The sequence below is a fragment of the Martes martes genome (genome assembly GCF_963455335.1).
Source record: "Martes martes genome assembly, chromosome: 8".
Taxonomy (NCBI): domain Eukaryota; kingdom Metazoa; phylum Chordata; class Mammalia; order Carnivora; family Mustelidae; genus Martes; species Martes martes.
The window spans coordinates 104,330,059-104,343,221 of record NC_137895.1 but is presented as its reverse complement, the minus strand read 5'-3'; the positions used below and the strand labels follow the sequence as shown (position 1 = coordinate 104,343,221).

The following is a 13,163-nucleotide window of genomic DNA, read 5'->3' as shown; positions in this document are numbered from 1 at the left end:
CTGTGTCCCGTTTTATCTTGCCTCCTCTCTTCACCCCGTGATTCACCTCAGTGACCTTGATGAAGCATCCATCCCACCCTGTGGTTCCTAGGCTTAACATCTTTTCCTGGCTCCCGGGTGCCTTCTGGGTACGATCTAAAGTCTGTAGTAGGACTTGCATGGCTCTCCTTGGTGACTCAGCTTCTCTGCTCTCCCTCCTGCCCTCCGTGGCTCCACCCACCCTGCCTCTGGGCTGTGGCTTAGTCTCCCCGTCCTCCCGCAAGTTCTCTGCCCTGCCCCTGCCCCGCTTAGGCGCCCTGAGCGCTCTGCGCCCCCATCTAGCCCTTAATGCTTTTTATTGCCAGTATCGGGTTGGGGGGCCCAGTGTCTGTGAGCAACTGGTCTGCGCTTCCACGGAGCCGGTTGTGGCCGGCACACGGCACATCCTCGGTGAGCGGGGCTGCACCGATGAGCGAGCCATTCAGCTGGGGCATTAGGCAGGGCTAACGTGTCCAGCACGGCCCTCCGCCCACCTCTGTTTCTTCTCTGATTCCTTCCTTGAGTGCTCCTGACTACTCTCGAGTGCTCCTGACTTACCCACCTCAGCACGCGGGGGGCCCCCCCGCCTGCCTCTCCCGACCTGGAGTTCTGCCTCTCTGCTTTCTCCCATCCCGTCAGGCGCCACGGCTGGGGGTTTTGCTCCTTTGTGTGCCTCCTGGGTCTCTGACTCTTCCCTCCACCACACTGCTTTCGTTCGGGCCTTCTTCAGTTTTCCCCTGAAAACGTCCCCAGGACCGTGCTTTTGACAGCCTCACCCCTGCCTAGTCCTTCACGTGGGGGAGGACCTTCTGGAGATGCGGGTCTGATCATTTCCCTGCCCCGCCTCCAATCCTGTCACTTCCGAACTCTCAGGCTCAAATTCATGCCGCTTAGCCTAGCCGCCGCCACCCCCCCCCCCCCACCCCGCGTCCATTTCTTCACCTTTGTTTCCTGCCTCGGGCACAAACCCACCTGCTCTCCAGTTCCCCCGAAGACCTAGCTTCCAGATCCGCTGAGCTTCTCCCAGCCCTCTCCCTTTGCCTCTGCCCTGCCCCCTGCTCCGAGTGCTTTTCCCTGTCTTCGCCTCCTGCCTCCTGCGTGTACTTGCTACTTCCTTCAGGCCTCGCCGTGTTGGGAGAAGCCTTCGCTCTCCACGCCTGAGTGCATACCTTGTCAGTTCTTACCACGTTCCTTACTTCCTTTATTAGCAAACCTGTATGGAGTGCCTGTTCTGAGCCGGGTGCTGTTGTAGGGGCTGGAGAGACCGCAGTGAACAGATCACGAAGCTTCCTGCTCCCACGGGGCTTCCAGCATCGTAGGGGTGGTTGGGTCTGGTTGTCTCGGACTGGACCACAAGCTCCCCGGCGAGAACCCGGCAGTGCTGCTCAGGAAGGCCTTGGTCCCGCTGGCATCCTGGCCCCCCACCCAATGTCCATTTCCCCCGAGTGCAGTTCTTCCCAGGGGCCCAAGGGTACAGCTTGTACCAGGCCAAGCGCCGCCCTCCACCACCCCTGCTAGGAGGCCTATTTAGGGAAGGCAAGAGATCTCCTGGTCAGCTCGGGACCTCACTGCTGGGCCCGGGATCCTTGCAGAGGCTGTTGGCAGGGAGGCCGGGTGTGGACCGCTCCCCATGTGCCTCTTCTCCTGCGCGCAGGGTTTGAGTCTCCTGCAGGACCCACCCCGTCGCCCCCGGCGCCCCCATGGCAGGGCCGCAGTGTGGCCAGCTCTAAGCTCTGGATGTTGGAGTTCTCTGCCTTCCTGGAGCAGCAGCAAGACCCCGATACGGTAGGTCCTGGCCCGGGTCTGGCCGGCTCTCTTACCCATTCCTGTTCCTGCAGGTGCTTGTGTCTTCAGCTCTTTCCCCACCTGCTTCTGGCTTCCTGCCCTGGCCTTCTGCCCCACTCCACTTCTGGGCTTCCCCTAGTTCCCCTGTTCCTTCCCAGTCTTCCCTTCCGCTGGCCTCCCTTCCCCTTTCCTTTCCTTCACTCACCCCTCCCTCTTCTTTGCTCACTCCGGCCCCTCTCTTCCCCTCCTTCCCGGGCAAGGTTGATGCCCCACAGCCCTCCCTGGGGTCCCTTGTCCATCCCAGTTCTCTTGGCTCTCCCTCTGCTGCCCCCTCCCTGACCTGCACTCTTCTCTCCGTGCCCTCTGCCCTACCCGCAGCCCCCCTGCTCCATCCTTGCCCCTGTGGCTCTGAGGAGCCTCCTACGTCCGGCCCGCATCCTTGGGGCGCCACCCCGACCCTGTCTCCTTCCGGGTCCCATGTCCTGGGTGACCAGCGTCATCCGGAAAGGTCAGAGGAGGAGGAGCTGGAGCAGGCGGGGCGCCCGGGGGACTTCACAGACGTTTCACTCTGATGTTTTCAAACTTGTGTTTTCAGCAGAGGAACCATTAATCAAACTCTTTTTTTTTTTTTTAAGATTTTATTTATTTATTTGACAGATCACAAGTAGGCAGAGAGGCAGGCAGAGAGAGAAGGGAGGAAGCAGGCTCCCTGCTGAGCAGAGAGCCCGATGCGGGGCTCGATCCCAGGACCCTGGGATCATGACCCGAGCTGAAGGCAGAGGCTTTAACCCACTGAGCCACCCAGGCGCCCCATCCATTAATCAAACTCTTATTCAGAAGCCCCGTGTGTACAACAAAAGAAGTAGACTTTCTTTGGGTGTAGTCCGGTGCCTGTGAGGGGCACAGGGGCAGTCCAGCCCCTGTCTGCCAGGTGGAGCACAGTTTGAAAACACCTGATCTAGGTCGGTGGTCTGACATCGCAGATAAGAGAGGTCCAGAGGTAGGAAGTGATTTGCCGAGGGCAAATCCACGGAGCCTTGTTTATTGAGCAGCGACTAGGCCTAGTAAGGTGCAGGCATAGCCCCAGAGGCTTTATACCCATTAACTTGGCTTTACATTGGGTCCTTTTACTGTCTCCGTTTTACCACTTGGGAAACTGAGGCCCAGAGAGCTGAAGTCACTTGTTCCAGGTCATGCGGCTGTGATCCCAGCTCTGGTCTGCTCTGGCTGCCTGCTACCCCGTACCTGTCCCTCAATCCAGCTGTTCTCTCCGCAGTACAACAAGCACCTGTTCGTGCACATCGGCCAGTCCAGCCCAAGCTACAGTGACCCCTACCTCGAAGCTGTGGACATCCGCCAGATCTATGACAAATTCCCGGAGAAAAAGGGGGGACTCAAGGAGCTCTTTGAACGGGGACCTTCCAATGCCTTTTTTCTTGTGAAATTCTGGGTAAGCCCTTTGATAAGCTCTTCCTTCCAGTCCCAGTACATTGATGATAAGGAGGAGGAAAGAGAAAGAGTGGGCATCGGGTGCCCTTTCCGTAAGTGCAAAGGGCGGTCCAAGCATGCAGCGGCCACAGGGCAGTGGGAGGCTGAACCCAGGAGCAGCAGGGGCTGCCAGAGAGCCAAGCTAGCAGGAGGAGGCCCTGTCCTGAGAGGTGATGACAGCCTCAAGGGGACTACTGGAACAAGACCTCAGGGGACACTGAAGAGGGGTCGGCAAAGAGCCTACATGGACTCTTGGAATGCCAAGTCCTGAGTTCGCTTCAGGGCCACAGCAGGGCCACTGTTGGGTTGGACAGGGTTTGCAGAAGTGGGCTGTAGGTTTAGGATAGCTCACCCCAAGAAAGACACCCACCCAGCTTCCCGAACATAGGCTTAGCCTCTGTAGCTTTCCCTGTCTCACCCCTGCATGGAAGCTATGAGAGGAGAGTTCCCTGCTTTTGAAACATCTCCTCTGAGCCCAGTAAGCTGTAGTGCCTGCTCTGGGAGCTTACCTCCCAGGGGCCCAGTGCACACAGGAAAGGGGTGCAGGGAAGAGCATCTGACAAGCGCACACTTAGCCTGTGGTGGGGAAGTACAATAGGTCCTTCTGGAGCCTGCTTTTGCTTTTCTCCTGTGTGGAATCTGTGGTTTTCCAGATCTCATATTTCTCTCTTTTTGGTGTCCCTGCTTATTTTTCTGGAAAGCATTCTCTGGTACTTCCCTAAGGAAAAATGTGGGATAGATAAATGTTCAAGTGTTCGCCTGTTGTTCTGTGCTTGGTTGATAGTTTGACTGTGTATAGATAGGATCTAAGTCATGAATCATTTTTCTAGAAATGACTTTCAAGAATCATTTTTCAATATTGTCTTCAGACACGAGTAGTGTGGTCACTTTCTGATTCTCTGTCCTTTGTTATGTCACTTGGGTTTTTGTTTTTTTGTCATTTTGTTTTGTTTTAGTTTTTGTTTTTTATCTCTGAAAATTTTGCATTTCCTTTCTATGCCTTTTTTAACACTCTTAAGTTTCACATAGGTGAACTTTGGGATACGTATGTTTTTACTTTCTGATTTTTTAAGCCAGGCCCTTTGAATTGTGAGATTTTTGTTTCTCAATTTGGGGAAATTTACTTATATGATTTCCTTCCCTCTGTTGGCTCTGTGTTCTTATCCAAGAACCCATATTAGTCTTATTTTGGATATCCTGGACTTACTGTCTATGATTTTTACAATTTCTCTGTTGATTTTCCAACTCATTTTTTTGGAGATTTCCTTAACTGTATCTTCTAATTCTTCTGAATTGGTTGAGTGTATCTGAGTACATATTACATAAAACCCAGTATAGCATAATAATAAGTATAATAATATATATAAATATATATATTTATATATATTATATATAAATATATAAATAATATAATAAATAATATAATAAATAATTTTATAATAAATAAATAATATAACATATAATAATTTTATAAATAATTTTATAAATAATTTTATAATAAATAAATAATATAATAAATAATTTTATAAATAATATTATAAATAATATAATAAAATAATATAAATAAATATAATAATAAGTAGTTTATTTTTCTTCCATGTAAAGTAAGTCTGGAGGTAGACTGTCCAGGGCTGGTCCAGCAGGTCCTTGAAATCACTAGAGATCCTCTATGGAGCTTTCTTGGAAGTCACATACAACACTTAATTATTCTGTGTGGTTGCACCTAGCCACAAAAGAGCCAGGAAAATGTACTCTTTTAGTTGAGTAAACTGTCATTCTGAATAAAATTAGGGTTTTGTGATGATAGGAGAAAATGGATGAGTCTTTGAGTTGCTATTGTGTTCATAGTTCAGTTGATGGCATTTTTCTTTCTTAGTGGTTCAGAAGGTCATGGTGCATTGTATAATTAGTGATGGATTAGATTAATGGAATATGGTGGCATTCTCTGCCCCACCTTCTACTGAATGTCTGACTTTGACCATGATATTTTTAATTTCTTTTTTTTTAAGATTTTATTTATTTATTTACACAGAGAGAGACACAGCGAGAGAGGAAACACAAGCAAGGGGAGTGGGAGAGGGAGAAGCAGACTTCCTGCAGAGCAGGGAGCCCGATGCAGGCTCCATCCCAGGACCCTGGGATCGTGACCTGAGCTGAAGGCAGGAGGTTAATGACGGAGCCACCCAGGTGCCCCAATATTTTTAAAAATTTTTTAAAGATTTTATTTATTTATTTGATAGAGATCACAAGGAGGCAGAGAGGCAGGCAGAGAGAGAGAGGGGAAGCAGGCTCCCTGCTGAGCAGAGAGCCCGATTCGGGGCTCGATCCTAGGACCCTGCGATCATGACCTGAGCCGAAGGCAGAGGCTTTAACCCACTGAGCCACCCAGGTGCCCCCCAATATTTTTAATTTTTAAGAGTTCCTTCTTGTTCTTTGGTGGCATCCTGATCTTATTTCATGACTACAACTTTTCTTTTATCTTCCTGGGATACAAAGTGAGACTCATGTGTTTATGTTTCGTCCGTTCCCTTCTTTGTCTTTGTTTCCTTTTCATCCTTTTTTCTATGTGTTTTGATGACTGACAATGTCTGTAATTCTTGGTCCATATATAATTGGTCCATATATATATAATTTATCCATATATAATTCACCTATCGTATAATTCATCGACTTAAAGTGTATAGTTCAGTGTTATTTACGGCTCCCGTAATACTTCGTTGTATGGATATACCAAGTTTTGTTTATCCGTTCATCAGTTGGTGGACCCTGGGGTTGTTTCCACCTTGTCTGAGTAATGCTGCTGTGGACTTCACACCCAAGTTTTTGTGTGGCCATAGGTTTTCATGTCTTTTGGGGAGACACTTGGGTCTGGAATTGCTCTGTCATATGGCAGCAACTCTTGGCCTTCTTTGAGGAGCTGCCAGACTGTTCTCCAAAGGGGCTGCGCCATAGTGCATTCTCACCAGTGGTTTTATGAGGGTCCCTGTTTCTCCACATCCCTGCTGACAATTGATAATTTTCTGTGATTATACCCCTCTCAGTGGGTGTGAAGTGGAATTCCTTGTCGTTTTGATTTGCATTTCCTTGTGCTTATTGGTCACCTGTCTGTCTTCTTTGGATGAATGTCTGTTGAGCTCCTTTGCTGATTTTTAAGTTGGGTTGTCTTTTATTATGGAGTTTGAGCTTATATATTACAGACAGAAGTCCCTTATTAGGTGTGTGGTTTGGAGATACCGTCTCCTAGGCCGTCAGCTCTTTTCACATTCTTGATAGTATCCTTTGAAGCAGAGAAGGTTTTCATTTTGGTGAAGTCTGATGGAGTCTTTCCTTTGTTGTTTGTGCCATATCCATATTTAGTGATTGGGAGCTCTGTGTACAGGGTAGGACTTGTCACCTGGTGGGCTTCACTTTAAGGTGCTTGGGGTTGAGGAGTCATCTGGTGTTTTTTGAGGGAACCAATAAATGTCAGTATGTTTATTAGACCTTTTTTTTTTTTCTTCCTTGAGGTGGTTCAGTTTCTCCAGAGAATTCTCCTTGAATGATGCCCCTGGAAGGGGATATACTTGGTCCCTGCAGCCGAGGTGTGGGACAGTGGGGAGGGCTGGGGATCCAAGCATTTCTTACGCAGCTTTCACTCAATTCTCTCTCCCCTGTCTGACCTGCTCCCTGAAACCTGATGCCCTCCTGTAAAATTTCTAATGATTTTTTCTTGGTCTTCTGCCGAAGGGTGGGAGGGGTGGGCCTGGAGGACTCACCGGTCTTGGTACGGCCTTTCAGTCAGTGTCTTGTGCGAAGAAGCCTGTACCTTCCCTGCCTGCACCGTCCTGGCCTCTCCAGGCCCAAGCCCCTCAGGGCTTCTCTCAACCACGGCTGCTCACTCCTTACTCTGAGGCCTCTGAAGGTGCTTTGAGGCTGTGATTCCACTTGCTTCCTTTACCCATAGAGTTCCTTCTAGCTCTGGTCAGCCTTTAGCTTTCTTGAATTTGTGGAACTCTCTTGCCAGGGTGGTTTTGCCTCTGTTTGCTTCATCTTTATGGCACAACACATTTAAAAAAGTTCCTTGCCATTGTTTCTAGTTGGTTCCCTGGAAGGGAAAAAAATGAACTTGTATGGTCCGTCTCCCATTTTAACCAGATGTCCTGGAAAGCAGCTTTAACTAGAGTGTCACCTCTCGTGGATTGGTAGTCCTTGTTCGGCATGCTGGTTTGAGAAGATCTAGAGGGAGAAGGTTCCAGATTGACTAGTGATGGCCGCCATGGGTGTAGCAATGGGGGCAGATAGTGGCACTTGGCAACATCTTTACCATCCCTTCTCTTCAGGTAATGAGGAATCACGGAAGGTTTCCCAGCGGGGAAGGACACGGCCAGAGTTGTCCTGAGCTGGATCAGTCAACCGTCCAGACTGGAAGTGAGGAGGAGGCTGCTCTAGTTTAGGTCAGGCAGGACCTCAGCCAGACAGGCTGGCCTTAATTAAGAGTGTGATGTATGGGGCAGGATGTCTTTCTCCCTTTTTCCAGGAGGAGCTTAACCCACTTCAGTTCCCCATTTCCTCTCTCTACTGTCCCTTTCGGCCCCGGCCGTGAAGTTGGAAGTAAGAGGCTTTGCTATGGGCTGCCGTCCTCAGCGTCTCTGTGTTGCCGGCGCAGTAGCTCCCGTTCCCTGCTGTGCATCTGGGGGGGCTCCTGGCCTTTTCGAGGGGGGAAGTCCACACACACTCTTGAGTGCTCCTTCCCCCAGGCCCCCAAGCCAGTCCCGGCTTAGCCTTGGCTTGGAAGAAGGACCTTGGGGGAGGTGATTGGTGACTCCTTCTCGGCACTGGCTCAGCTATCCTGAGGTTGTCATTTCAGATCAGAAGGAAGGCCTGGCTGGCAGGAGGCATTTGTGGGAATAGTACCTGGGGGGCGGGGGGATGAGGAATTTGGGGCCTTTTTCACTAGCTCCTGCCTTCTTTTAGTTAGTAGTAATATTCTGTATTCTTCTAGCCACCATCCAGATGAGGACCATCCTAGGCCTCCCCTTTCACAAAAAGGGGGGGGGGGACACTGAGGAATGGAGTAAGCAAGGGCCTGGCTTTGAGACGTCCAGCCAGGGTAAGCCTCTTTCCTGTGGTCGTTCTTGTGACATACATATGACGTAGGTCAGGGCATTCGGTGGAAGGTTACACCAGGCACTGTCCATCACTTTACATGTATCAGCGTGTTTCATGCTTGCCACGACACTGAAGGCAGGTTCAGTTGATGGCCTCATTCTCTAGAGGGGAAACTGAGGCACAGAGCGGTGAAATGACTTGCCAGGGTCAGCCAGTTCATAGCGGCTCAACGGGGATTCACACTCATTGTGTGTCTAGGCTGTGTGCTTGGAACCAGGACATGGAACTGCCCGACCTTACAGAGTGGCTGTGGGTGCCCCTACGTGGGGTTCTGCTTCTGCTGGAGAAGGCTGTGGATTGCCTATAAGAGGCTCCACGAGGCCCTGAGGAGCAGCAGATAGTGGCAGTGCGGAGACAGCAGACTGAACTGTGCATCCTGGGTAGAGTTGGGCAGTTGGGCTTCTTGGGTTCTCTGGAGTCCAGACTTCCTTTCCAGAAAATGAGGGCTGTCCTGCCTGCAGGTGAGAGTGGGCAGGTAGGGAAAAGGAATTAAAATGTTTTCTCCAGCCTTGCTTGTGGCCCACATCCCCTCCTTCCTTCTGATGCTTTCATTTATCATTTGGTGATAGGGATGGATGGGAGAAGGAAGGGAGGGGACAGTTGGTGCTGAGAAAATTGGTCAGGCCAGTTCTCTGTGTGGCCCCTGTGCCCTGCCCGTGGGCTGTGCCCATGGCCCCTGCTGTGTGGACCCAACACAGCCCTTGTCTTCCAGGAGTTCACATTCCAAGTGGGAGGATCTGGAGCAGATCTTGTGTTCCTGGGCAATAACTAGTGTACAGATATAGGGGAGTGTGGTGGGCTATAAGTGGGGCCCTCCTGGTGTGTCCTGGGGGAACAGGGGGGCAGCAGTGGGCTCTGGCTGGGACATAGAGGCTCTCGTCTCTGCTCTTCGAGAGCTGTGGCCCGAGTGCATCTCCACTTCTCTGGGCCTGTTTCTCCATCTGAACCATCAGCAGTTTTGTTCTTAATGGTCTGCAGGAGGCTGTGTATCTGAGGGCCCCAAGGTGCCCTGCCCTTTGCTTGAGCCCCTAGAGCCAGGCCCTCTCTGAAGAGCAGACGCTTGGTCAGGGAAAGGACAGGTGAAATCAGAGATGGGGGCCTGCCGGCGGCCAGGGCTCCAGGGCAGTCATTTGGTCCTTCCTGTGTGGGGTGGACAGAAGCACCAGGGACATAAAAATTCTGCGATGGGGGAAAAGGAAATGCTCCTGCTTGCTAAGCATGAGCCTTTTGGTTAGCTCTGGGGTCCTCACAGCCATCTGGAACCCTCTGCTCCTGCCCCTGGCCTGGCCACTCCCTCCCCTGGGAGGTGGGGCAACACTCCTTTAGAAAGGAAACGAAGCCGCCTCCCCTGAAGCCTTCCCTTCTAGACGATGGGGAGTTGACCAGGGCCTTCTTGGAGTGGGAGGAGGACTTTGACGTCCCTAACCCAGCCCCCTAGCCCATCCCCACTGGAAGTTACTGTTCCTTTGATGGGGCCGTGGTAGTATTTCCTAGGCTTCTGCCTGGGGGAACAAATCATTTCCAGCTTGAGCTGGCGTGGGGTGCAGGAGGGGTTCAGTTGTGAGACTTTGCTCTGTTGGGTGGGACATGCAGGGTCTGGAGCAGGGACTGAGCAGCTGAAGTCTCTTCTTCCTTCCCCACAACATGTGGGACCAGCTGGGGCCACCTCTGTCCTCAGGGCAGGGGAGAGGGAGCTCTGGGACACCGAGGGCTGTTAACACCAGTCTGCAAGTTGAAAAATGCTGGGCAGAGGTGAACTGAGGCTTCGGAGGGAGGAGAGTACATCAGACCGGCCCCCATCCCAGCCTGCTGCTCCCTTTGGGCCCTGACACTTCTCCCAGGCACATGCCAGCACATGACAATGAATCTGAGCCCCTCCGGCCCCCTCTCCTGGGCTGCGGCTGTCTTGGCTCATCTGTCCGTCACCCGATCCCCCACACCTGTTCCAGGCCCCGCCTGGGCTGCCCACCCACACCACAGCTATGAATAGGGCAGAGGGAGGAGAGTGTGGGGGCACTCGGAGGACAGGAGGGCAAGTGGGGGGGCAGCCTTCCTCTTCGTCTGAGAAAGAGAAAACCAGCACGGTTGAGTGAGGGGGTGCAGGGGTGGACAGGAAGTGTGCGATGTATGGCTGCTGGAGAGTGGTGGGGCAGTCCTCAGGAGGATAAGGCAGTGAGGACGAGAGGAGGTGCGGGGCAGGGCTGGTCTGTGTCACTGCCCACATCTGCTGGCTCTGGGCTGTGCAGCCACAGGGCCGGCCCCAGGATGGTCACAGCAGGAGGTTTCTCTTTCCCACTACCTCCTTCTTTCTCTTCCTCTCTCTGTACCACTCACAGCATCGCACTCGTGCTCCTTGCCGGCCCACCAGTTATGAATTCCTTGACAGCAGAGACAACGTTCAGCCTCTCTGGACCCCACTCCCCTTGGCTGTGCTGGGATGGGGCGGGAGACGTGGGTGACTGAGGGATGGAAGGGCCAGGTGAGTGGGAGGCTAGGACCAAGACCTGCTTATGCTGGGGCGAAGGTTATGGCGGGGCAGGGATGGGGGGCTCATGACTCATCTCACTTGGCGCCACCCAGTGGTGAGAGTCTGAACAGCCACAGGCGGCAGCTGTTGGGGGCGGGTGGTGGCGGGGTTGGGAGGAGGGCCTCTCCCCAGGCCTGGCCCGAGAGCCCCGGGAGAGCTGAGTCCTTGCTGGCAGGGTGCTTCCCTCTGGAAGGGGCCGAGGCCATCTGAACAGATTCTGGCAGCACAAGGTGGTGAAGGGCATGGCATGTCCAGGGCGGTGCGGGGGCGCTAGGCAGCTGTGACCTTTGTGCACTGGGAAGAACCTGGGAGGGATTGGGCCGGTCCTGCCTAGCCCTGGTGCACAGCATTCTTTTCGGTGGCATACAAACAAATATTTCTCCTTTAATAGTTGTGCAGTAATTATCACAGAAAAAAATAGAGTTCCTGACTGATTTCCTGGACTTAGCATGGCCTTAGCATGGACGTAAGGAATGAGTGGATTTAAGAGAAAGCAGTGGGGGCAGAACAGGGCCCTGGTAGGTGCTACACAAGCATGTCATTCATCAAGAGGACCCTGGCGGTGGCTGTGGTCCGAGCACCATCATTCTGTGCCCTGGCCTTGCCCCTTGGCCGGCCCCCACCCTCCTGCGTTCGGGTGCCTGCCCTTCCCAGGCAGCCGGCCTTCCTGCCAGCTCTTTTTCACGCTCCTGCCCCGTGCTTCTGGCTGCAGCATACTTTGAGCAAACTGTTCCTTTTTAAAGAAGTCTAACAAAGTTGGTTTCCTAGGAGGAACATATGACTTAGTGGGGAAAATAGGAGATGGAGAGCTGGATTTTGGTCCCTGTTCACCACGTACTTCACCGGAAGGCCTTTGCTGGTCCCAGGTACCCTCAACTCCCAACCCAGTGAGGACTGCCCCCCACCCTCGGCCAGGACTAAGGGGCACCCCTTGCTTGCCCAGCTCCATCCCCACCCCAGGGCCGAGACGCTGCTATTTATTTCAGAGGCTGAACCTTGAATGTAGCTGGAATTCCTTGTTCTCCTGTCTTCCTAGTGGCCTCATTAAAACCATCACAGAGTGCACTAAACCTATGCCGTTCTATTCAGCATGAAAACAGCCTATTTTCTTTTTCTCATCATGAAAGTTAATACATCCTCATTGTGTTCCATAACCTGCCTTTTTTTTTTCACTAGGTGATCTTCATTTTGCAACAGTAAACACAGGCCCTCCTTAGTAAACTCAACAGGAAATTCAGGCCCTTGTGGCTACCTAATATTTTCATTGTGCTGTAAGACACTGAACAGTCGCCGGCAGTTCAGAGAATGTTCTTGCTCTCGAAAACTTTCCCCAAAAGAGAGAAACGTAATGACTGAGCATCCCCTAATGGCCGGTAACAGAACTGCCTGGTGCCTGGCTCTGAATGGTGCCAGAACCTTCTGCGGTTCTGGGGAGCCCCTGATTTTTGCTCAGAGGAGGCCTTGGTGTCAGATTCTTCAGCCTCGTCCAGAGCTTCTGCGTCGTGGGGCTGCCGCGCTCTGGGTCCAGCCTGGCGGTGCTCAGGCTGCTTGTGTGGGTGGGAGGAGAGACTGCACCCTCAGACGAAGCCTTTTTAGATCTGTACGTTTGTTCTGAGTTCTGAATTGCTCTGCTAGCAAGCCCTGGCTCAGATGGGATGATTCACTGGGGGGCCCAAGTTTGGGGGATGGGGACCCCTAACTGGCTCGGGGCTTCAGAAGCACAGTGTCTGCCTGAGAGCTGCCAAGATGTGGACTTGTCTCATCTGAGCTCTCCCTCCCTCCCTGTAACTCTGCCGGACGCAGTAAGCATGGGAGTGGGAGCCTGAAGACCTGCGTCTCGTCACTTGTCAGCTCTGTGGGGCTGGGCCAGGCCTGTGGTCAGGGAGCCTCACTGGTCACGCTGAAGCCGAGATCCTGCTCTATCCCGCTTGCAGGGGATGTGTGTGAAACCGGGAATCTTACCCCACCTTGGCTAAGAGAAAAATTTCAAATCAACCCAACACCCAGCAGGAGGCACTTTAGGCTCTGCTGTCAGCAGAGGAAGAAAAGATGTGTTTTGGGGAACAGCAGGAAGCTGATCTAGGGGACCAGGGGCTCCCAGGCCAGGCTGGGGAGCAAGCATCAGGTTCTCTGATGGCAAAGGGTCAGTGAAAGGGTTTTAACCATGGAGGGGTGCAGTTAGACTCATCTTTTGAAG

The 13,163-nt window shown here is 52.3% G+C and overlaps 1 protein-coding gene across 9 annotated transcripts in view; it reads left to right on the top strand.

Annotated features, from left to right (window-relative positions):
* The window catches only part of TEAD4 (TEA domain transcription factor 4), a 63,294-nt gene that overhangs the window by 47,515 nt on the left and 2,616 nt on the right, over nucleotides 1-13,163 (top strand). For all 9 annotated transcript variants that reach the window (XR_013967313.1, XR_013967314.1, XM_080812070.1 and 6 more), the window contains 2 exons: nucleotides 1,673-1,803; nucleotides 3,080-3,253. Coding sequence is in view for 7 of the 9 variants with exons in the window: in XM_080812070.1 (XP_080668196.1) it covers nucleotides 1,673-1,803; nucleotides 3,080-3,253 (305 nt within the window). In the remaining 2 variants the exon portion in view is untranslated. The remainder of the gene's footprint in view (nucleotides 1-1,672; nucleotides 1,804-3,079; nucleotides 3,254-13,163) is intronic.